General features: G+C 41.6%; 3 protein-coding genes across 6 annotated transcripts in view; 2 read left to right on the top strand and 1 right to left on the bottom strand.

Moving 5' to 3' along the window:
* Positions 1 to 11,468, top strand: part of LOC124278030 (ankyrin repeat and KH domain-containing protein mask-like) — a 32,265-nt gene extending 20,797 nt beyond the window's left edge. For 3 of the 4 annotated variants that reach the window (XM_046713768.1, XM_046713767.1, XM_046713769.1), the window contains exons 20-23: positions 964 to 1,036; positions 6,301 to 6,465; positions 8,761 to 8,835; positions 9,878 to 11,468. In XM_046713768.1, coding sequence (XP_046569724.1) covers positions 964 to 1,036; positions 6,301 to 6,465; positions 8,761 to 8,835; positions 9,878 to 10,686 — 1,122 coding nt within the window. In that variant the 3' untranslated portion in view covers positions 10,687 to 11,468. The remainder of the gene's footprint in view (positions 1 to 963; positions 1,037 to 6,300; positions 6,466 to 8,760; positions 8,836 to 9,877) is intronic. The other variant, XM_046713770.1, reaches the window with a different exon arrangement.
* Positions 1 to 24,497, bottom strand: part of LOC124278024 (poly [ADP-ribose] polymerase tankyrase-2-like) — a 169,620-nt gene that overhangs the window by 70,813 nt on the left and 74,310 nt on the right. The gene's annotated exons all lie outside the window — the stretch shown is intronic.
* LOC124278042 (keratin-associated protein 10-6-like) lies at positions 14,295 to 19,638 on the top strand. Its single transcript, XM_046713792.1, has 6 exons — positions 14,295 to 15,027; positions 16,521 to 16,617; positions 17,053 to 17,193; positions 17,722 to 17,826; positions 18,248 to 18,361; positions 19,568 to 19,638. Exons 1-6 carry the CDS (start codon positions 14,983 to 14,985, stop codon positions 19,585 to 19,587), a joined length of 522 nt encoding a protein of 173 aa, XP_046569748.1. The 5' UTR covers positions 14,295 to 14,982; the 3' UTR covers positions 19,588 to 19,638.

Genomic DNA, 24,497 nt, shown 5'->3' with positions numbered 1-24,497 from the left:
TCTACCTGTTCAGGTAAATTCTCCTCTGTATACTCAACCTGTTCAGGTAAATATTCCTCTGTATAGTCAACCTGTTCAGGTGAATAGTCCTCTCTAAACTCAACCTGTTCAGGTAAATAGTCCTCTGTATAGTCTACCTGTTTACGTAAATATTCCTCAGTATATTCAACCTGTTCAGGTAAATACTCCTCTATATACTCCACCTGTTCAGGTAAATACTCCTCTGTATACTCTACCTGTTCAGGTAAATATTCCTCTGTAACTCAACCTGTTCAGGTAAATACTCCTCTGTATAGTCTACCTGTTCAGGTAAATATTCCTCTGTAACTCAACCTCTTCAGGTAAATATCCAACTGTATACAAACCTGCCAGGTAAATACTCCTTTGTATGCTCAACATGACAGGTAAATATTCCTCTGTATACTCAACCTGTTCAGGTAAATACTCCTCTGTATAGTCTACCTGTTTAGGTAAATATTCCTCTGTATATTCAACCTCTTCAGGTAAATATCCCTCTGTATACGAAACCTGCCAGGTAAATACTCCTCTGTATGCTCAACAAGAGGGGTAAATACTCCTCTGTATACTCTACCTGTACAGGTAAATATTCTTCTGTATACTCTACCTGTTCAGGTAAATATTCTTCTGTATACTCTACCTGTTCAGGTAAATATTCTTCTGTATACTCTACCTGTTCAGGTAAATATTCTTCTGTATACTCTACCTGTTCAGGTAAATATTCTTCTGTATACTCTACCTGTTCAGGTAAATATTCTTCTGTGTACTCGACATGACAGGAAAAGTCTCCTTTACGTTCTCAAGCTGTCGAGTAAATATGTATCACATACTCAACTCTTGAAGTAATTTCTTCTCTTTATACTCAATTTGTTTCGATCGTGAGTACGGCTCAAACCACAAATCATACTTCATCTAGTGGGGTAAAATAAACTTGCATCATTACAGGTACAGGAACATCAGGATGCAGTGCAAGAGAAAACCACCAAGAGCGAAAACGGAAGAGAACAAGACAAGAAAGGTTTGATCTCTATAACATTATTCTTCTGTTGAATTTAACGTTTACCCAGTATCATGTTCACTTGCTTTAATACTGTAGTTTAGGTAGCCACATAGGCTTTGTAAGGGGATAAGGGAGATAACTCCGTACGGGAGAAAATGCCCCAACTTCTTGTTTGTTGCTGAGGGGACAATCAAGTACCATGCAGCCAGTGCCCCACACCATCACCCTTGGGCACACTGAACAGTACATGTGCAGCCAGTGCCCACACCATCATCCTTGGGCACATTGAACAGCACATGTGCAGCCAGTGCCCACACCAACACCCTTGGGCACATTGAACAGCACATGTGAAGCCAGTGCCCACACGTCATGCAGCTAAAGATTGCAAACACGGTAACACACCTTGTAACAGAAATACCAAGGACAACAGAACAGAAGAAAGTCTGCAATCAGTCAATCAATCAGTCGATAAATCGATCGATCAATCAGTAACACAAACACCTGGTGACTCTTCACGTACAATCCACAGGATTCAATATGCATTACCATATGTCAGCCACAATCATATGTAGTTCATGTGAACAGTTTATTTTAAAGGGATTTCAATAGTATATGCCCTTTCGTGTCACTTCCGCTGTTGTAAACTGCTGCTTTCTCCACCTATGGAATACTCAACACAAAGTGACACAACTCTATTCAAGAGACAACAGTGGATGTGCATTCGTGACCCACTCGTGTCATTACGGGAGAATCAACACCACTCTCCCCTTTCCGTAACCTCCAGGAAGACTCCTCCCCCCAACGATTAAAGTCATGCGCGAAAATCCGACAAACCAATCAAAACGCGTGGAAGGATGGCAGGCAGGTTACGCGTGCAATTTGAGACAACTGGTAGACACCGCTAACACTAAATCATGATAGGACTCTCCACGAATTCTTCAGATTGAGATATGTTTCAAAGCCATTTTTGTGTCTCTTTTTGTACTTATTGAAACATGTTTTAACATGTTCAAATCAGGTTAAAACATTTTAAAATCAGCAACTTTTCAGAGCTCAAGTAATGTGTATTTGTGTTTGAATTAAACAGAAATAGAGTTGTCATTCTTGTTTAAAGTAGATCTATTCTGTTCATACGCCAATATGAAATCCTTCCAGTGGGGCACGAGCTGATATTCGGCTGGTCCCGGGAAAACGTGAGTTGATCACGAATGTAGATTTTAATTTGTTCTAAACAATACAATAACTTCCTAAATCGCAGTTAGTTCCCCGTTGACATTCAGACTATATATCTGAACCTGAAAATAACAATGCGACAACCGATACCGTCCTTTCTCACCCAGCCAGTGTTGGGCCACGCATATTGAAATGTTCATTGTTAGGCCACTCAGTACTGCTACCCGATTGAATGCATATTGTTGGGCCAGACAGTACTGCTACCCGATTGGATGCCCAATGTATGGCCAGACAGTGCTGTTACCCGATTGAATGCCCATTGTTGGGCCAAACAGTACTGCTACCCGATTGAATTGCCCATTGCTTGGGCACACAGTACTGCTACCCGGCTGAATTGCCCATTGCTTGGGCACACAGTACTGTTACCCGATTGAATTGCCCATTGCTTGGGCACACAGTACTGCTACCCGATTGAATTGCCCATTGCTTTGGCACACAGTACTGTTACCCGATTGAATTGCCCATTGCTTGAGCACACAGTACTGCTACCCGATTGAATTGCCCATTGCTTGGGCACACAGTACTGTTACCCGATTGAATTGCCCATTGCTTGGGCACACAGTACTGCTACCCGATTGAATTGCCCATTGCTTGGGCACACAGTACTGTTACCCGATTGAATTGCCCATTGCTTGAGCACACAGTACTGGTACCCGATTGAATTGCCAATTGCTTTGGCACACAGTACTGTTACCCGATTGAAAGCCTGTTGTTGGCACACACAGTACTGCTACCCGACTGAATGCCTATTGTTGGGCCACACAGTACTGCTACCCGATTGAATGCCCATTGTTGGGCAACACAGTACTGCTACCCGATTGAATGCATATTGTTGGGCCAAACAGTACTGTTACCCGATTGGATGCCCAATGTATGGCCAGACAGTGCTGTTACCCGATTGAATGCCCATTGTTGGGCCAAACAGTACTGTTACCCGATTGAATGCCTATTGCTGGGCCAAACAGTACTGTTAACCGATTGAATGCCCATTGTTTGGCCACACAGTACTGCTACCCGATTGAATGCCCATTGTTGGGCCACACAGTACTGCTACCCGATTGAATGCCCATTGTTAGGCCACACAGTACTGCTACCCGACTGAATGCCTATTGTTGGGCCACACAGTACTATTACCCGATTGAATGCCCATTGTTGGGCCAAACAGTACTGTTACCCGATTGAATGCCCATTGTTTGGCCACACAGTACTGCTACCCGATTGAATGCCCATTGTTTGGCCACACAGTACTGCTACCCGATTGAATGCCCATTGTTTGGCCACACAGTACTTCTGCCCGATTGAATGCCTATTGTTGGGCCACACAGTACTGCTACCCGATTGAATGCCCATTGTTAGGCCACACAGTACTGCTACCCGACTGAATGCCTATTGTTGGGCAACACAGTACTGCTACCCGATTGAATGCCTATTGTTGGGCCACACAGTACTGCTACCCGACTGAACTGCTCATTGTGACGTACTGCTGAGTTACACTTTCGAATTCAGTCTTGGGAACTGCCTTGACTGTTATATGATATCGATGACATTACAGGAAAATGCCGAGAGATCTTTTCACTTTTTTTTATCACTACTAAGGTAATTAAATATTTTGCAGATAGTAACTTTAATCGACTGGCAAAAGTTCAGAAATTGACTGGCAAACGTTGACATATGTACAGTTTGATATTTGTTTAAGATTTGAACTTACTGTACATTTGAATACTTTCGCTTTAAACACATTTCAATTAGTACTTTATCCAATCACGCGACCAACTTTACACTGTATAATCATAAACTATCACGTGGATTTCCTATTCAACGCACTGTTTTGTTTAAGAAATACAGTTCGCTCTACCACCATGTATAGTGTAATAAAGCACACTTTCTCCCTGCGTCCGTGTGCTTTAACGTCATAATAGCTCAGGGGGAAATATAACACTATACATGGTGGTAGAGCGAACTGTATTTCTTTTCTAAGATGCCAAATTTAAAACTTTAAAAACGATTAATCTAAGGCAGAAAACAATCGACGGTGTCGGTGACCTAAATTAAAAATCCTCGCACAGGGCTAACTGGCGTGCTGTTCTATTGATGTGTCTCCCCCCTACGTTAAGACAAACGCTACCAGAAAAACAAATGACAGACAGTTTCATGACGGTTTACGTTCGGATTAAATATCTTCCCTAATTTATTTTAATTACATCTGTGATTAGCGTAAACCATATGAATGTCGCATTTCTACTACCAACGTAAGTTTAGATCAGTACATCCAGACGAAGCTGAGCGACATTCCACGATTGCATTGTTGGAATGTAAACATAGCGAACGTTACCGTGTCGTTGCAAAACTTGTGAGTCGAATTGAAACATTTTAAACGCCGGAAAACATGAACGTAATGTTTCCACCAGTGACGTTAGCTGCGTGAAGCAACTGCAAACCAAGAAACGGGATGCAACGGAGTACTTTACTGTAGGAGGCTGTACGAGGCGATGACAACTGACATGCATCGTGACGTCGGTTACATTGTGACGTAATGCAAATTTATTCGATTACGAGGGGGCACACTAGAATCGCATTACACTGTGACGTAATGCAAAAATTGCACATTATCGTCTGATAAAGTACTGTCGGCGCCTTTGATCTTTCACCGAAGCATCTTAGAATTCCTTTTATAACTAAAGCAATAAATATAAATACACGATACTGATTAAAACCAGATACCCATAGCCAGTAAATTAATAAAATTGTACGGCCATTGAAAATGTCTGTAGTCCTCAGAGTACTGTCAATTTTTTATACTGAGTTCAATCCAACAACGAATATAGCATGCCACGTTTCCGTCAGTCACAAATAATATAAAAGAACAAACAGCTGCTCCCTGGCCACTGCCGCGAAACTGCATCTGTCAAGTTACGTCATGTTGTGACGTCAGATATCTAGCACTGGGTCATACCAGGCCAGGTTTTCGGAGAGGCCGAATTGAGGGAATGTGAATCTTGTATGAGATGTAAAGTCAGGGTTTAAGTAAACTGAAAATGTGGAGGCAGTCATCATAAACACGGGCTACTTTTCATTTGTATTGAGCCATATTAGTTCAGAGTCAGTGACATTAATAAGGTAATTTGGAAGTTTGACGGCAAATGTGTATGTTTACCACCCTGGTTGCCGAGTCTATTTTTCTGAAGCACATTTGTTGTCTAAAAAGTGAACGTTGAGAAGGAATTCAGTCACACAAAACTGGGTCTATAAATAGATGTGGGTTTGTGTCGAGATGGAGAATATTGAATGTATCAATTCAAATACACACACAAGCCTTTGTTTATATAGCGGATCTCGTGTTTTTGTGCAGTGCTTGTTTTGGAAACACAAATGTCATCTGATCAGTTAGTTATGCCACATAATGTGGAAATAGATAGGCATAGGTCGACCTTTGATGTTGCCGTCCTGCAACACAGAACCATTGACAAGTCCTTCAGATCGCTTGATATGAAACATGATGTGATGTAAACGATGTTTGGTTGTTCAATACCAGAAAATTGGTGCACTAGCAGAAATACTGAACGAGACCGATGTATCTACAGGGCGGGGTTGGTGTATCTACAGGGCAGGGCTGGTGTATTTACAGGGCGGGGCTGGTGTATCTACAGGGCGGGGCCGGTGTATCTACAGGGCGGGGCTGGTGTATCTACAGGGCGGGGCCGGTGTATCTACAGGGCGGGGCCGGTGTATCTACAGGGCGGGGCTGGTGTATCTACAGGGCGGGGCTGGTGTATCTACAGGGCGGGGCTGGTGTATCTACAGGGCGGGGCTGGTGTATCTACAGGGCGGGGCTGGTGTATCTACAGGGCGGGGCTGGTGTATCTACAGGGCGGGGCCGGTGTATCTACAGGGCGGGGCTGGTGTATCTACAGGGCGGGGCCGGTGTATCTACAGGGCGGGGCTGGTGTATCTACAGGGCGGGGCCTTCTCCTTTTAGATTGTGACAATTCTTCATTAGAATGTAGATTACATAAAGTCTAATATTCTAAGTATCATATTCTCTCCTCCAGTGTCTGGTGACTTGAAGACAGGGGTCTATCAACAAGCCGGGGATGAAGCTGAACAACATGGAGGTAAAACTGGAGACTGCCTGAACATTGTGTCTGCTCCAGTGTCTAGTGACTTGAAGTCAGGGGCCCATCAACGAGCCGGGGATGAAGCTGAACAACATGGAGGTACAACTGTCAGAACATTGTGCAGTAACGTGGATGGCGATAAAATCAATACTATAAACAGGTTGCAATGTCCCATCTTTATTATCTTTGAGCGCTTCCTTTAAGATACGGCAAACTGACTAGTGAACAACCTTGTATCTGATTGATATAGAAGCAAATCACATGAATGTACTGTGTAGGTCCGGTTGTGAAAGCCAACTGAATGTATTGCATCAAATATGTTATGTATAGTAACAGATCTCTACAGAACCAGTGGAATTATAAACCAACTGGATATATTGTATGTAGATCTAGAACTAAACCAGTAACTGGATATATTGTATGTAGATCTAGTACTAAACCATCAACTGGATGTATTGTATGTAGATCTAGAACTAAACCAGTAACTGGATATATTGTATGTAGATCTAGTACTAAACCATCAACTGGATGTATTGTATGTAGATCTAGTACTAAACCATCATCTGGATATATGGTATGTAGATCTAGTACTAAACCATCAACTGGATATATTGTATGTAGATCTCGTACTTAACCATCATCTGGATATATGGTATGTAGATCTAGTACTAAACCATCAACTGGATGTATTGTATGTAGATCTAGTACTAAACCACCAACTGGACATATTGTATGTAGATCTAGTACTCAACCATTAACTGGATAAATTGTATGTAGATCTAGTACTAAACCGCCGACTGGATATATTGTACGTAGGTCTAGTGCTAAACCACCTACTGGGTATATTGTATGTAGATCTAGTACTAATCTACCAACTGGATCTATTGTGTGTAGATCTAGTACTAAACCACCAACTGGATATATTGTGTGTAGATCTAGTACTAAACCATCAACTGGATGTATTGTATGTAGATCTAGAACTAAACCAGTAACTGGATATATTGTATGTAGATCTAGTACTAAACCATCAACTGGATGTATTGTTTGTAGATCTAGTACTAAACCATCATCTGGATATATGGTATGTAGATCTAGTACTAAACCATTAACTGGATAAATTGTATGTAGATCTAGTACTAAACCGCCGACTGGATATATTGTACGTAGGTCTAGTACTAAACCACCTACTGGGTATATTGTATGTAGATCTAGTACTAATCTACCAACTGGATCTATTGTAGATCTAGTACTAAACCACCAACTGGATATATTGTGTGTATGTAGATCTAACTACTAAAGATCTAGTACAAACCATTAACTGGATATATTGTATGTAGATCTAGTACTAAACCACCAACTGGATATATTGTATGTAGATCTAGTACTAAACCACCAACTGGATATATTGTATGTAGATCTAGTACTAAACCACCAACTGGATATATTGTATGTAGATCTAGTACTAAACCATCAACTGGATATATTGTATGTAGATCTAGTACTAAACCACCAACTGGATATATTGTATGTAGATCTAGTACTAAACCACCAACTGGATATATTGTATGTAGATCTAGTACTAAACCACCAACTGGATATATTGTATGTAGATCTAGTACTAAACCACCAACTGGATATATTGTATGTAGATCTAGTACTAAACCATCATCTGGATATATTGTATGTAGATCTAGTACTAAACCACCAACTGGATATATTGTATGTAGATCTAGTACTAAACCATCAACTGGATATATTGTCTAGTATGTAGATCTATATTGTATGTAAACCAAACAACTGGGATATATTGTATGTAGATCTAGTACTAAACCACCAACTGGATATATTGTATGTAGATCTAGTACTAAACCACCAACTGGATATATTGTATGTAGATCTAGTACTAAACCATTAACTGGATATATTGTATGTAGATCTAGTACTAAACTACCAACTGGATATATTGTATGTAGATCTAGTACTAAACCAGCAACTGGACATATTGTATGTAGATCTAGTACTAAACCAGCAACTGGACATATTGTATGTAGATCTACTGAATATAATGTATAGAGCTAGTACGAATAAAAAGGTCGATTACAAAAGGATATAACGACTGGATATAATGTATAGGTCTTGTGCGTGTAGTTACAAATACAGGGTCACGTAACACAAAAACTAGCGTCCAAGTATATTTAACTGACCAGAGACCATATAATAAATGGTCTCTGCCAAGACCCTGTAGTTACAACATACGCATATGGTTTTAATGTTACTAGCCCCAATCCTAAAATGCAACTGCAAATGATGTATTAATCTATTACTAATCATGAACTGAGTATAATGTATGGAACTTCTGTCTGTCGTTTCTGAAACCTAACTGTTTTTCTTCAGCCTCGAGTGACGTGATGGAGAGGGGAACCACCGGCAAAGTGTCGCAAGCTGGTGGAAGTGTTTCACGTCAAGGAGGTGAGAGCAGTAGGCATGACTGTGGTACTGGAATGTCACGCCAGTGTTAACACTTGTATCACAGATCAGGATAAGTTATTGTTCCACGTCAAGGAGGTGAGAGCAGTAGGCAGGACTGTGGTACTGGAATGTCACGCCAGTGTCAACACTTGTATCACAGATCAGGATAAGTTATTGTTCCACGTCAAGGAGGTGAGAGCAGTAGGCAGGACTGTGGTACTGGAATGTCACGCCAGTGTCAACACTTGTATCACATATCAGGATAAGTAATTGTTCCACTTCTAGGAGGTGAGAGCAGTAGGCATGACTGTGGTACTGGAATGTCACGCCGTTGTCAACACTTGTATCACAGATCAGGATAAGTTATTGTTCCACATCAAGGAGGTGAGAGCAGTAGGCAGGACTGTGGTACTGGAATGTCACGCCAGTGTCAACACTTGTATCACAGATCAGGATAAGTTATTGTTCCACGTCAAGGAGGTGAGAGCAGTAGGCAGGACTGTGGTACTGGAATGTCACGCCAGTGTCAACACTTGTATCACAGATCAGGATAAGTTATTGTTCCACGTCAAGGAGGTGAGAGCAGTAGGCAGGTCTGTGGTGCTGGAATGTCACGCCAGTGTCAACACTTGTATCACATATCAGGATAAGTAATTGTTCCACTTCTAGGAGGTGAGAGCAGTAGGCAAGAATGTGGTACTGGAATGTCACGCCAGTGTCAACACTTGTTATACAGATCAGGATAAGTTATTGTTCCACGTCAAGGAGGTGAGAGCAGTAGGCAGGTCTGTGGTGCTGGAATGGCATGCCAGTGTCAACACTTGTATCACCGATCAGGATAAGGTACTGAGAAGAAGTTTATGGTGAAACAGTAAATACAGAATTTTTATTACGTGTCTTCGTTCAGTAGATAAGCACTATTCTTGACGTTAGATCTGCACCAAACGTCACAGTGAAATCACGTGTACAATGTACAAGTATTTCCTGTATTGTATTGATAGACAGTGACATCACGTGTGCAATGTACAAGTTTCTGTTACAGTGAGACAGAAGGACTCCGACCCCGGACATGTCGACGACCTCCTTGCTGCCTGTCTTGATGGGAACATGGCCGAGGTGAAGCGTGTCCTGGATCTGGGCCAGGTGGACATCAACTGTAGGGGAGAGTGGAGCTGGACACCGGTGATGTGGGCAGCAAGGTCGGGGCACAGAGATGTGGTGGAGCTGCTATTGAGTAGAGGGGCTGATGTGTCTCTGGAGGACGGTGGCGGTAACAGCATCCTTCACTGGGCCTGTGAGGGAGGAGACGTAGGGACGATGGAGTTCCTCCTGTCCCTCAACGTGGTGGACGTCAATTGTAGAGGAGGGAGTAACACGACACCGGTGATGGCGGCAGTAGATGAGGGACACAGAGATATGGTGGAGCTCCTACTGAGTAGAGGAGCTGATGTGTCACTGGTGGACGAGGACGGTAACAACACCCTTCACTTGGCCTGTTATGGAGGAGACCAGGGGACGGTGGAGTTGATCCTGTCCCAGAACGTGTTGGACGTCAACTGTAGAGGAGAGAGGAACATGACACCTGTGATGATGGCAGCAGAGCGGGGACACAGAGATGTGATGGAGCTCTTACTGAGTAGAGGAGCTGATGTGTCATTGGTGGACGGTGGCGGTAACAACATCCTTCATTTGGCCTGTCAGGGATATGATGCGGGGACGGTGGAGTTGATACTGTCCCTGAACGTGGTGGACGTCAACGCCAGGAACAACGAAGGACAGACAGCGGCCGACGTGGCGAGAAAAGGGGGACGTAAGCAATTGGTGGATCAACTGGTTAAAACGAGCCGGTGATGAAACTGTCTTAGTTGATCTAGTTCCAAAGGGCTACGAACTCAAACAGTTACCACGACTAACAGCCATGGGAGGAGGTGTTGCAGTTAAAGCTAAATAGAATCTGTACTCCTTCCGGCGCAGTGATGACGTAGCATATCATCACTGCCATAGGCTAATTTGCATATCACGTGACCGGACTTTTCCTTGTTTGTAAACAAACGTACATATACGTAAATCAGAAGAGCAAATCGAAATAGTGTTACATGTTTTGGGATATTTTCTCTGTGAAAGTAAACCATTCAATCAAATAGGATTAACTAGATGTCTTTACTCGTCAAAAATGAAAGTGTAAGAAATAAAAACAATACATTGAATGGACTGTACGAGATGTGACGAATCATCACATCTCTCTGGCCTGTGGCAGAGGTACTATGCTGGTCCCATGGAACTCTGGGTAGGAAAGTGCATTTGAACAGATAAAGAAAGTGATTACAGCTGAAAGTAGATCTACGAAGGTGGTGTGTATCTACAGACCCCCACCATCGAAGACAAATAAGCTTACCATGTCTGAGTTCCATAATGACTTTTCACTTCTAATAGAGACACTGAACACTAAAAAAAGGTTCAATCATTGTATTGGGTGATTTCAATACTCATTTTGATGAGCCGAATAAGCCTGATGCCAAGAAATGTATTTCAACTCTCAAGGCAAATGGCTTTAACCCTCTCAATGCTACTGTCGAACCCATTCGACAGGAGAGCAGCATAATGACATCCCCAAATAAAACTTGCAATAATTATTCAACTAGTCTGATTTATGTGTCATTTGAATTATGTATGGAATGCATGAATTTCCCAGCTTTCTAAAATTTATAATCTTCAATTAGTGTTTGTACCTTAAAACGGAACGCCCGCGAACTAAAAATTTGTTAGCCAAAATTCTCGGCACACAGCCTGCAAATAACGGCCATTTTTTACTTCAGGCACATCACATCGAGTGGTACCAAGTCTAATATTTTTCATAATGAAATATTTTTTTAATAATTTGATCAATATTTTTGTCCTTTGGTGAAGGGAAAACACCGAAGTTTCCCTTTTTCTAAAAATTAGTAACTCTCGGTTTAATTATTTATAAACAACAAAAATCTCAATGTTACATCACCGATTGGACGAATAGGAACGATCATGGCAACGGCGGTAAACAAACAACTCCACATGCATCGTGATACCGAATATGTGCCATCCTTTTGATAGATCAAACTATTTTCGTTGGAATTAATCACATTGTCTGATTAAGTAAATGCTATTGTCCTTGTAACAAAATTATAATTATCATATTTATCGAGTTTATAATGATTTTGTTGGATAAACCTTCCGACGCTTACATTGTTGATAGCCGTAGGTGACGCGTAAGGGCGTGGCCAAACTCGCGTTTTTTTCAGGTGACAAGACACCAAGGATTTTGGAAAATACGCGTTCATAAGCAGAATCTGAACTCAAAAACATTCAAAGAAAACAACTCAATCCCTAAATAATACAGATCATGAAACAGTATCACAATATTTGTAATTGTACCCACCCTTGATGAAACCGGAAGCACGTACGGCATAGCACTCATGGAGGTAAAATAGGCACGAGTTGGAAAACGGCCATTGATACTTTTTCTAAATCGATTCAATTTCCCGTAAAATCCAACATATATAATAGAATTAAGTTTTCAATCACCTTCAATTCGTTACTTATAGCTCTTTTCAAAAGTATTTGGCATTTCTTGCTTGCGTTGTATATTTTGTCCCCTCAATTTTGCCGCCGGTGCGTAGATCTTTATTTTTACAGTTCGAAGTCGTAATGGATCTCGCGGTCGATGACTTTCGAATAATGTTCTAACACGGGGAGATATAATAAAATGTCAGTATGTCATAACAACAACATAAGATGGTTATGTGTCTGTCGGCACAAGGACAATTCTGGTGATTGAAGATGTCATGCATGCATTTTCCTTTCACAGAAACGGATGAAACCAGATCTAGTTTAAGAATGTGATGTTGACATTAGTATTCACCGAAAGTCTTTGATACAAGTGATGAGCAACCGCTTTAACCACTAGGCTACCCTAGTAACTGTCACGGCACGAAGTGCAAGTAGTTGACAGTAGTATTCACCGAAAGTCTTTGATACAAGTGACGAGCAACCGCTTTAACCACTAGGCTTCCCTAGTAACTGTCACGGCACGAAGTGCAAGTAGTTGACATTAGTATTCACCGAAAGTCTTTAATACAAGTGACGAGCAACAGCTTTAACTACTAGGATACCCTAGTAGCTGCCACGGCACGAAGTGCGAGTAGTTGACATTAGTATTCACCGAAAGTCTTTGATACAAGTGACGAGCAACCGCTTTAACTACTAGGCTACCCTAGTAGCTGCAACGGCACGTAGTGCGAGTAGTTGACATTAGTATTCACCGAAAGTTTTTCATACTAGTGACGAGCAACCGCTTTAACCACTAGGCTACCCTAGTAACTGTCACGGCACGAAGTGCAAGTAGTTGACATTAGTATTCACCGAAAGTCTTTGATACAAGTGACGAGCAAACGCTTTAACCAATAGGCTACCCTAGTAGCTGCCACGGCACGAAGAGCGAGTAGTTGACATTAGTATTCACCGAAAGTCTTTGATACAAATGGAGTTTATGTCATGAGGATTCTGAAAACTCCATGAATCTGCTTGACGTTTTGTAATCTCAGTAAAGACTCTGGTTAAAATAAAAAAAATCAATTTTGTACACCACTGTAAGCTACTACTGACACAATTTCATGGATATATACCGAGTCAAAAAAGAAACTTCACAAAATGTAATTTGAAAAATAATGATTTTTTTTCTCTAATGATACATCTATGTATCCGAAATGGGATCCCTATATGTCGACTCTAGAAAAACGTAAGCAAAACCCACTCAAACCCATCCATTCGTCGTGCAAATGACGTTAGTGCCAAATCAAGTTTTGCACGTGCAGTCGATCACGTGATCTGCGCATCGAAGTTTTCTTCATATGCACGTGTTTGCATAGGCCTCAAGAATTGAAAACACTTTAAACCACAGTTCTAACGGTACTTGAAATGCCACGATTGTCAAATATGCAACGTGAACGTGCCGTTGGCATGTTGCAAGCGGGAAGATCAGTTATTGACGTCGCAAGAGCAATGGGATGCAGACGTCGTACTGTGTATGACTTGCGAGGTCGTCTACAACCAACTTGCACCACTTCTGATCGCCCAAGATCGGGTCGTCCACGTGTGACGTCACGAGCAGAAGACTGTCAAATCGTCCTACGTCACCTACGTGACAGATTTCTGCCGGCTACACGAACCAGGGCTGAGATGTTTAGAGGTCGACTGTCCTCACAGACCATTCGTAATAGGTTACGGGCTGCCAATCTCCATTCTCGACGTCCATATCGTGGGCCAATATTGACGCCGTTTCATCAACGTCAACGTCTGCTGTGGGCCCAAAGTCATCTCCGATCGACCCAGAGAGACTGGAAATGTAGTCGTCTTTAGCGATGAATCCAGGTTTACCCTCGGATTCGCGGACGGCAGGCATAGAGTCTGGAGACGACGTCGTAAACGGTATGCTCAATGTTGTGTACAGGTCGACAGATTTGGGGGCGGAAGTTGCATGGTGTGGGGTGTTTTTTGTGTTAATTTAGCTTGAGTGTACCGGTAGTTTAGACCGTCTGGCCCAGTGACACCCTGGGATCACGTCAAGATCAGTAACCTGACAAAATAGGCAGTGATAAAACGTGACACATTGCAAACGACGTTCGTCTCTGGACAGTGGAAACATTTCAGCATGTATTTTCATACTGAACCAAGATTTTGACGCGCAAGTCGTAGTCCTGTTCAAGAAATTAAAAGAATTTATAACGATTCTCAACACAAAGAGAATAATGAAAAGTTGATTTATTCATTTTATGAGAAAACAAAACATTGATGCCTAATGATGTTCAGGTAGATGTCACTCATAAACCGCCATCTCGGGTAATTAAAACCATTCGAAACTGTCATAAATAGATGTTTATAGTTATGACTTACAGAGGTATACTTCCCTGTTGGACTAATTAGCTTTATCACACCACAATTAATTCTCGAATGGGAAGGGTTGATATAGAAATAACTCCCTTAGAAGTGTTATGTGTGATAACGTGACACACAGAGAGGTTTGAGTGACAGGTGCCCGGGGAGAATCCACCAATCATTAGGGGTACAAATAGCTGACGCGGAGAGGATTTTCATTTCAGTCCCAAACTTGTCAGCATGGAGCTCTACCTGATCCTCACAACTGTAGCTCTCGCCGCCATTGTAAGTATTCAACGTTCGTTACATTTGATCTACTATTACGTATATATAGAGGAAGTGTGCTACTGGTCGGCGACACGGCGTAACTGTAGCTAGGTGGGAGTTGGATACAGTTAGGATGACGTCATTGTAATATATTACCTTCTCGTTTATCAATGTACTAACAGGATAAAATGGCCACTACCGTATCTATAACAATCGTGGTAGAATTAGAGAGCAATATTTGCAAATTTTTGGGATATTCTAAAATATCAACTCCCAAAGTCCATTACTAGGTCGCCAAAACAGTGGACAACGCGTTCGTATTATTTCGTATAGGGCACTGAGTGAGTGAGTGGGTGAGTCGAGTTTTACGCCGCTTTTAGCAATATTCCATCAATATCACGGCGGGGGGACACCAGAAAATGGCTTCAAACATTGCACCCACGTGGGGAATCGAGCCCGGGTGAGCGAACAAACTCTGTGAGCCCCCATCGCCCTGCATATAGAAGGATATGGTAGTTGAAGTTATTCCCCACTCCGGGGAGTGGGGTAGCCTAGTGGTTAAAGCGTTTTGCTCGTCGTGCCAAAGACTCGGCTTCGATTCCCCACATGGGCATAATGTGAAGTCCATTTCTGGTGTCTCCCGCCATGTTATTGTTGGAATATTGCTAAAAGCGGCGTAAAAGCCAACTCACTCACTCACTCTCTCCACGCCTGCTTGGAATAAAAGCCGCACTGAAGCAGTCTATATGTACCTATATTTTTACGTTTATATGTATCTATATTTATACGTTCATATGCATCTATGTTTATACGTATATATGTACCTATATTTATACGTTTATATGTATCTATATTTATACGTTTACATCTACCTATATCTCTACCTCCACATGTACCTATATTTATACGTCTATATACGTTATATCTATATCTTCCTCTTCCAGGAGGGCGTGTCCGGTGATTGTCTTACAGACACCTACTGTTATATCTATACCTTCCTCTTCCAGCAGGGCGTGTCCGGTGATTGTCTGACAGACACCTACTGTTATATCTATATCTTCCTCTTCCAGCAGGGCGTGTCCGGTGATTGTCTGACAGACACCTACTGTTATATCTATATCTTCCTCTTCCAGCAGGGCGTGTCCGGTAATTGTCTGACAGATACCTACTGTTATATCTATATCTTCCTCTTGCAGCTTGGCGTGTCCGGTGATTGTCAGACAGACACCTACTGTTATATCTATATCTTCCTCTTCCAGCAGGGCGTGTCCGGTGATTGTCTGACAGACACCTACTGTTATATCTATATCTTCCTCTTCCATCAGAGCGTGTCCGGTGATTGTCAGACAGACACCTACTGTTATATCTATATCTTCCTCTTCCAGCAGGGCGTGTCCGGTGATTGTCAGACGGATGCCTACTGTTTTATCTATATCTTCCTCTTCCAGCTGGGCGTGTCCGGTGATTGTCTGACAGACACCTACTGTTATATCTATATCTTCCTCTTCCAGCAGGGCGTGTCCGGTGATTGTCAGACGGATGCCTACTGTTCGAGTGGTCAGTGCTGCGTCCGCACGTGGCGTGTTTCTGCCGGGATTTGTCTGATGAGTGAGTAGACATTTCCTGCCCTTCTGATACCCACTGATCGATGCCTTCAGATAGAGACCATACCACGATCAGGCTAGTTCTGTTGATATATACCAAGGGAGTAAAAGTACCTGTGCTCTCGTTAAACCACTTTAGTTTGACTATAAATAAACGATTACAAAATGTCGGCTTATTGAAAAAAACAACGCCTATGTGCCGTACTAATACTGCACACAATCGGTGCACTTGATTTTAATAACTCTTTTCGAACAATTTCTTTATTTCAACCTTATGCTGTTAGACTAAGTCATTTTCATCGCTACATAGTTTAAATCTCTCGAAGCAGCCTCTAACGACGTGACACCACATCCACGCATTGTCAGAAATACATAAAGATGACGTCATCCAGTGATCGTGCCTTTGCTAACTTTTAATGAAAGGCCACGTTTGTTTCAGGGGAGCTCTTCACACAGTACTGCAACAGTCCGCCCAAAACCTGCACGAGACAGGCGGATTGCGGAGCTCACGAATGCTGTAAGGAGACTTCTCCTGGAAGTGCGACAGGAGTATGTACTCCCCATCGCCTTGAGAAAAGCAGTAAGTTTGGTAGCTCACCTATCACAAGGACCAGTCTATCCTAATATGGAATTTAAGCTAACAAAGGCAGATACTGTCTCACGAATTGCCCACAAACGTCAAAAATGATTTTCAAAAGTATTCCGCAAATGTGTCTTCGAGTTGATAAACTCAGATTGACAGTCGGACGTGCCCCTCAGAGTCGACACGCCATGACATGACTGGCATATTGTTCACAGCGGAGTTGAATCAGCATTCTCAAGCCAGAAAGTTGTAAATATCAATGCTACCTTATAATTATTCAACGTGTGAATCCTGGTATGTGTCAGACAGCTGGTCACATCCAACGCGTTCCATGAGAAAAGTCACGAATTACGGCACGAATCCAAGCCTAAAATGTTTAACGCCTATTCAACTTGCTCACATTTTACAGTTGTTGAGGTTAATACTAACACGATTTATCTGACAGGCGTTTTAACGTATCTTTCTTGTACTCACACGGTTTGTAAACAATATATTTCAGTTTCCTATGTATGGTGTATGTTACAGGTTGTAACTTGACCCCGAATACCAACACCCCCCTTGACGCCATGTGTGCTTGCGAGGTGGGCTTCACCTGCACACCGAACCCCGACGCTCCCGACTCACACCAAGGTCAGTAACACATGGCCGTGTTGTTAGGGGTAGACATTGTTGATCGGGTGGCCTCATAGCTGGACATTGGGGATCGGGTGGTCTTATGACTCTGAACTAAGGTATACGTGTATTATCAGGGGAAACAGGCCTTTGCGTTCCTTCAGTTATGGATACTACATCTTGTTTATTCATTTAGCGATTTCGGTTGTATATTCTTCCACCGTTATCAAGCTGCACTGACGACAAACAAGTTCTGTGAAGTATTGATATTACACGTGTAAACCATACGTTTCTTGCTGTATATGTCCGGTTTCACTCACCAGCTTCAAGAAAGTCATTCAGTCAGTCAGTTATTTAAGTGCCCCGTGACACAGGTTGGAAGACAATAAAACGCTAGTATACATGTATCATGGTTGATATTCAAACTGTTTTATTTCAGGAACGTGTGCGTCTCCATTAACTCGCGGGTGTCAGGCTCATAGTGATTGCCCTAAGAATAAGTGCTGCACCAGATTCGGCGGCCACGCTGTCTGCACCACCCCCTCTGGCACCTGTGAGTAGCTATACACCATGTATACACTGGATATATACTAGATACATACTGGATATACACTGGATATATACTAGATATACTCTGGATATATACTAGATATACACTAGATATACACTGGATATACACTGGATATATACTAGATATACACTGAATATAAACTGGATATACACTGGATATATACTAGATGTACTCTGCATATAAACTAGATATACACTAGATATACACTGGATATACACTGGATATATACTAGATATACACTGGATATATACTAGATATACACTAGATATACACTGGATATATACTAGATATACACTGAATATATACTGGATATACACTGGATATATACTAGATATACACTGGATATATACTAGATATACACTAGATATACTAGATATACTCTGCATATATACTAGATATACACTAGACATACACTGGATATACACTGGATATATACTAGATATACACTGGATATACACTGGATATATACTAGATATACACTGGATATATACTAGATATATACTAGATACACACTGGAGATATACTAGATATACACGAGATATACTAGATATACACTGCATATATACTAGATATACACTAGATATACACTGGATATACACTGGATATATACTAGATATACACTGGATATATACTAGATATACACTAGATATACTAGATATACACTGGATATATACTAGATATACACTGGATATATACTAGATATACACTAGATATACTAGATATACAAATAAACACATTTCTTGTATTTCTCAGACGAGAGTGTAAGACATGAATTCTTAAACATGTTTCCCAAAATTAGTTTGACACACAAGTAAGTGTAATACTTTCTTTATTACTCGTTATTTCTTAACCATTTTGTGCTCCACTTTAGAAACAGGCACTGATCACGACAGCCATTTTATTAGAAACACAACTATTGTGGAATGACGTCAGCAATCATCGGCCATGACGTCATTTCTTACAATAAGATTCGATCGAGATTAATAATGGGTGAAAACCCTGTTAAACATTATTGGTTAGAAATAAGTGAGAAAGCATCGAAAATGCATCAACACAATATCAAACACGAGGATGCAATTGTGTCCTTTCACACAGGACAAGATTTTCTGCCTCTATTGTCTGAGAATGGAAGCCATCCATGTTTACTTAAAGAATGATTACCCTAAACGTGTTTTTCTGCTATTTCAGATGGAAAGTGTCCTACATAGACTGGCGTTGCCGACGAACCATTTTACACCTCATCTTGTAATAAATCATGCATACCACACAGGTCTATACTCTGTAATATATTGATACACGCATATGGTATCACAAAATCTCATCTACTGTAAACAATCTTCATGTCAGGACACCAAGCAAACCACACAGGTCTATAGTCTGCAATATATGGATACACGCATATACCGTCACAAAAATATCATCTACTGTTAACAATCTTCATGTCAGGACACCAAGCAAACCACACAGGTCTATAGTCTTCAATATATGGATACACGCATATACCGTCACAAAAATATCATCTACTGTTAACAATCTTCATGTCAGGACACCAAGCATACCTCACAGGTCTATAGTCTGTAATATATTGATACACGCTTATACCGTCACAAAAATATCATCTACTGTTAACAATCTTCATGTCAGGACACCAAGCATACCTCACAGGTCTGTAGTCTGTAATATATTGATACACGCTTATACCGTCACAAAACTATCATCTACTGTAAACAATCTTCATGTCAGGACACCAAGCATACCTCACGTCTATAGTCTGTAATATATGGATACACGCATATACCGTCACAAAAATATCATCTACTGTAAACAATCTTCGTGTCAGGACACCAAGCATACCACATAGGTCTATAGTCTTCAATATATGGATACACGCATATACCGTGACAAAAATATCATCTACAGTTAACAATCTTCTTGTCAGGACACCAAGCATACCACACAGGTCTATAGTCTTCAATATATGGATACACGCATATACCGTCACAAAAATATCATCTACTGTTAACAATCTTCATGTAAGGACACCAAGCAAACCACACAGGTCTATAGTCTTCAATATATGGATACACGCATATACCGTCACAAAAATATCATCTACTGTTAACAATCTTCATGTCAGGACACAAAGCATACCTCACGTCTATAGTCTGTAATATATGGATACACGCATATACCGTCACAAAAATATCATCTACTGTTAACAATCTTCATGTCAGGACACGAAGCATACCACATAGGTCTATAGTCTTCAATATATGGATACACACATATACCGTCACAAAAATATCATCTACTGTTAACAATCTTCATGTCAGGACACCAAGCATACCTCACAGGTCTGTAGTCTGTAATATATTGATACACGCTTATACCGTCAAAAAATATCATCTACTGTTAACAATCTTCATGTCAGGACACCAAGCATACCACACAGGTCTATAGTCTTCAATATATGGATACACGCATATACCGTCACAAAACTTTCATCTACTGTTAACAATCTTCATGTCAGGACACCAAGCAAACCCATCGCATAACTGGTCATTTATCATCTTTCTTAAATCGGAGTCAAAACATTCATTGTTGTATTATTGGAAGTATTCATTTCATCCGAGGCTCTGACATATTTAGTAGGCAACACCATCAAACTTGACCAGAGCACTGTTTCCGAAGGCGGTAGAGATGCTCTATTTTGTAAAGCAACATAGCTTTTCAAAAAGTGTTGAAACGTTACAAAGATTGACGAGAAACGTTCAACACTTTTACGGAACAGTTTATCATATTCTGTAAATTAATGTAATGAATAGAATCTGGAGACAGACAACTGAATGACTCTAATGTGCTGTCATGAGTGAGTGAGTTTAGTTTTACATCGATTTCAGCAATATTCCAGATATGGTGGGGGAAACAACATATGGGCTTCACACATTGTACCCATATTGGGAATCGAACCCGCGTCTTCGGCGTGACGAGCAACCGCTTTAACCACTAGGCCACCCTAGTAACTGCCACGGCACGAAGAGCGAGTAGTTGTCATTAGTATTCTACGAAAGTCTTTGATACAAGTGACGAGCAACCGCTTTAACCACTAGGCCACCCCAGGGCCCCTGCCACGGCACGAAGAGCGAGTAGTTGACATTAGTATTCTCCGAAAGTCTTTGATACAAGTGACGAGCAACCGCTTTAACCACTAGGCTACCCTAGTAGCTGCCACGGCACGAAGAGTGAATAGTTGACATTAGTATTCACTGAAAGTCTTTGATACAAGTGACGAGCAACCGCTTTAACCGCTAGGCTACCCTAGTAGCTGCCACGGCACGAAGTGCGAGTAGCTGACATTAGTATTCACCGAAAGTCTTTGATATAAATGACGAGCAACCGCTTTTAACCACTAGGCTACCCTAGTAGCTGCCACGTCACGTAGTGCGAGTAGTTGACATTAGTATTCACCGAAAGTCTTTGATACAAGTGACTAGCAACCGCTTTAACCACTAGGCCACCCCAGGGCCCCTGCCACGGCACGAAGGGCGAGTAGTTGACGTTAGTATTCACTGAAAGTCTTTGATACAAGTGACGAGCAACCGCTTTAACCACTAGGCCACCCTAGTAGCTGCCACGGCACGAAGAGCGAGTAGTTGACATTAGTATTCACTGAAAGTCTTTGATACAAGTGACGAGCAACCGCTTTAAACACTAGGCCACCCCAGGGCCCCTGCCACGGCACGAAGAGCGAGTAGTTGACATTAGTATGCACTGAAAGTCTTTGATACAAGTGATGAGCAACCGCTTTAACCACTAGGCCACCCCAGGGCCCCTGCCACGACATGAAGAGCAACTAGTCAACATTAGTATTCTCTGAAAGTCTTTGATACAAGTGATGAGCAACCGCTTTAACCACTAGGCCACCCTAGTAGCTGCCACGGCACGAAGTGCGAGTAGTTGACATTAGTATTCACCGAAAGTTTTTGATACAAGTGACGAGCAACCGCTTTAACCACTAGGCCACCCCAGGGCCCCTGCCACGGCACGAAGAGCGACTAGTTGACATTAGTATTCTCAGAAAGTCTTTGATACAAATGGAGTTTATGTCATGAGGATTCTGAAAACTCCATGAATCTGCTTGACGTTTTGTAATCTCAGTAAAGACTCTAAATTCTGGTCAAAACATTAGCTTTTTAGTTTTGTACACCACTGTAAGCTACTACTAACACAATTTCATGGATATGTTTATGAAGGACAATTTGTCAACAATGAAAATATACGCCATTTTAAGTTTACTGAGACACAATACGTGAAATGTCGGAGGCGTACACAAAGTACGTGATCAAGACTACGAGTTGTCAGATTTCCATTTGACGGGAAGGCGTGGTGGCTGAGTGGGTTAGATAGCTGACGTTGTGTGCTAGCCATCAGGTGCGTCGCTCTGACAATGCGGGTTCGAATTCCGATATGACTCAACAAAATAGTTATCGAATCTGTACTCAATTGAGAAAATAGAACACACATACCATTTGGCTTCTTATTTGGTACTGTTTAAGTTTGGGGGTAAGAAATTTACGTGAGAAGAAGGCATCCCCATGTCTTGCCGTTCTTTACGTTCTTTACCATTTCCAACATCGACACAAGACGATTTGGCCAGAGCGTTCACTTTAGGCTCAGGGAAAGTGATGACCTGACACCGTTTATTACCATCGTCAGTTCTCTTCTACTGATTTACCCACCCGACCAGTGAGACTGTTTCATATACTCCAGAAATATACAAGTCTATGTTCTTGACATAAACATTTAAAGTGAAAAAAACAGCCCAAAACAACTTCTTGTAACACTGTGCGACATGATGGATGACTTCGGCTTTTCAATAGTTAACTTGTCCTTCACGTTGAACAATGTTCTAACAATTCAAGCCTTTGGGGCTACTATCTCGCGTCTGTGTGACTTTCTGCTTGAACAAAAGCCACAGGACCTTTCAACCATAACTAGGGTCCAAATCGTAGGTGAAGAGAGACTATATATAGTTATAGACCACACTGGACAGACGAAGAGACAACGATTTACAAACACAACAAACTACCTTAAACGTGACGTTGTGTCAGACACGACTAAGGGACTTATAAAACTCATGTGACGTCACTCCATTGTTATGCACTATACCAAAACCAGCCAGTAAGACTGACTGACTGACTGAGTTTTGGTTTTACGCCGCTTTTAGCAATATTCCAGCAACATCACGGCAGGGGACACCAGACATTGGCTTCATCACACATTCTACCCATGTGGGGATTCGAACCAGGGTCTTCTGCGTGACGAGTCAACGCTTTAGGCTACCCCACCGCCCCCAGCAAGTAAGAACTAGGCGAGACCATTATACTCCATTGCCTAGTGTAAAGTGATATTTCTATTTATGGCGAGTGCTTTCTACCGCAGATAGAACGCGACTCGGTGCTTTCTACCGCAGATAGAACGTGCAGAAAGAACAGTTTATTTTAATGTTACCAAATACATCTACGGCAGATAGACCTTAAAACAGAATTATCACTTTACATCAAGACATCTAATGATAGTTATCAAAATTGTATTGACTGAAAATAGAACTCAACTCAAATGTGTTTTTTTTCATTTCTCCAAATAATTTCACAAAGAAAGTTGAAAGAAAACGAAAGGAAACGCTTGTCGCCTTCCTTCCTGTAGTCGCCACAGTTGTCACCATCTTTCCTGCCATCGCCACCATCTTTTCTGCCGTCGCCACCACCATCCTTTCTGCCGTCGCCACCACCATCCTTTCTGCCGTCGCCAAGTCAAGCAGAAAGTCTCCCATTGCAGCTTTTGGACGTTTTACCATAGAGAACATCAGATAAACATCAGTTTACATTATGATTTGTATGTTTTGAAAAAAACCACATAACTTTCACAGGGAAGATACTCTTGCATAGATTATGCTTACAGGTGCATCGCACAGCCATAATAAGTGAAGAGCTAGTAAAATACTCAACAAAAAGCAAACTCCTGACAGTTTTATAAAATACCTGTACTCTGCAAAGAATGCCTATATAGGAAGTGAAAATACATTTAATTATATTCTTTGAAAATAGACTAGTGAATT

This window comes from Haliotis rubra, unplaced genomic scaffold, assembly GCF_003918875.1.
Source record: "Haliotis rubra isolate DU_JTF1 unplaced genomic scaffold, ASM391887v1 Scf230, whole genome shotgun sequence".
Classification (NCBI taxonomy): Eukaryota; Metazoa; Mollusca; class Gastropoda; order Lepetellida; family Haliotidae; genus Haliotis; species Haliotis rubra.
The sequence above is the reverse complement of the archived record's forward strand: the minus strand, read 5'-3'. Positions and strand labels throughout refer to the sequence as shown.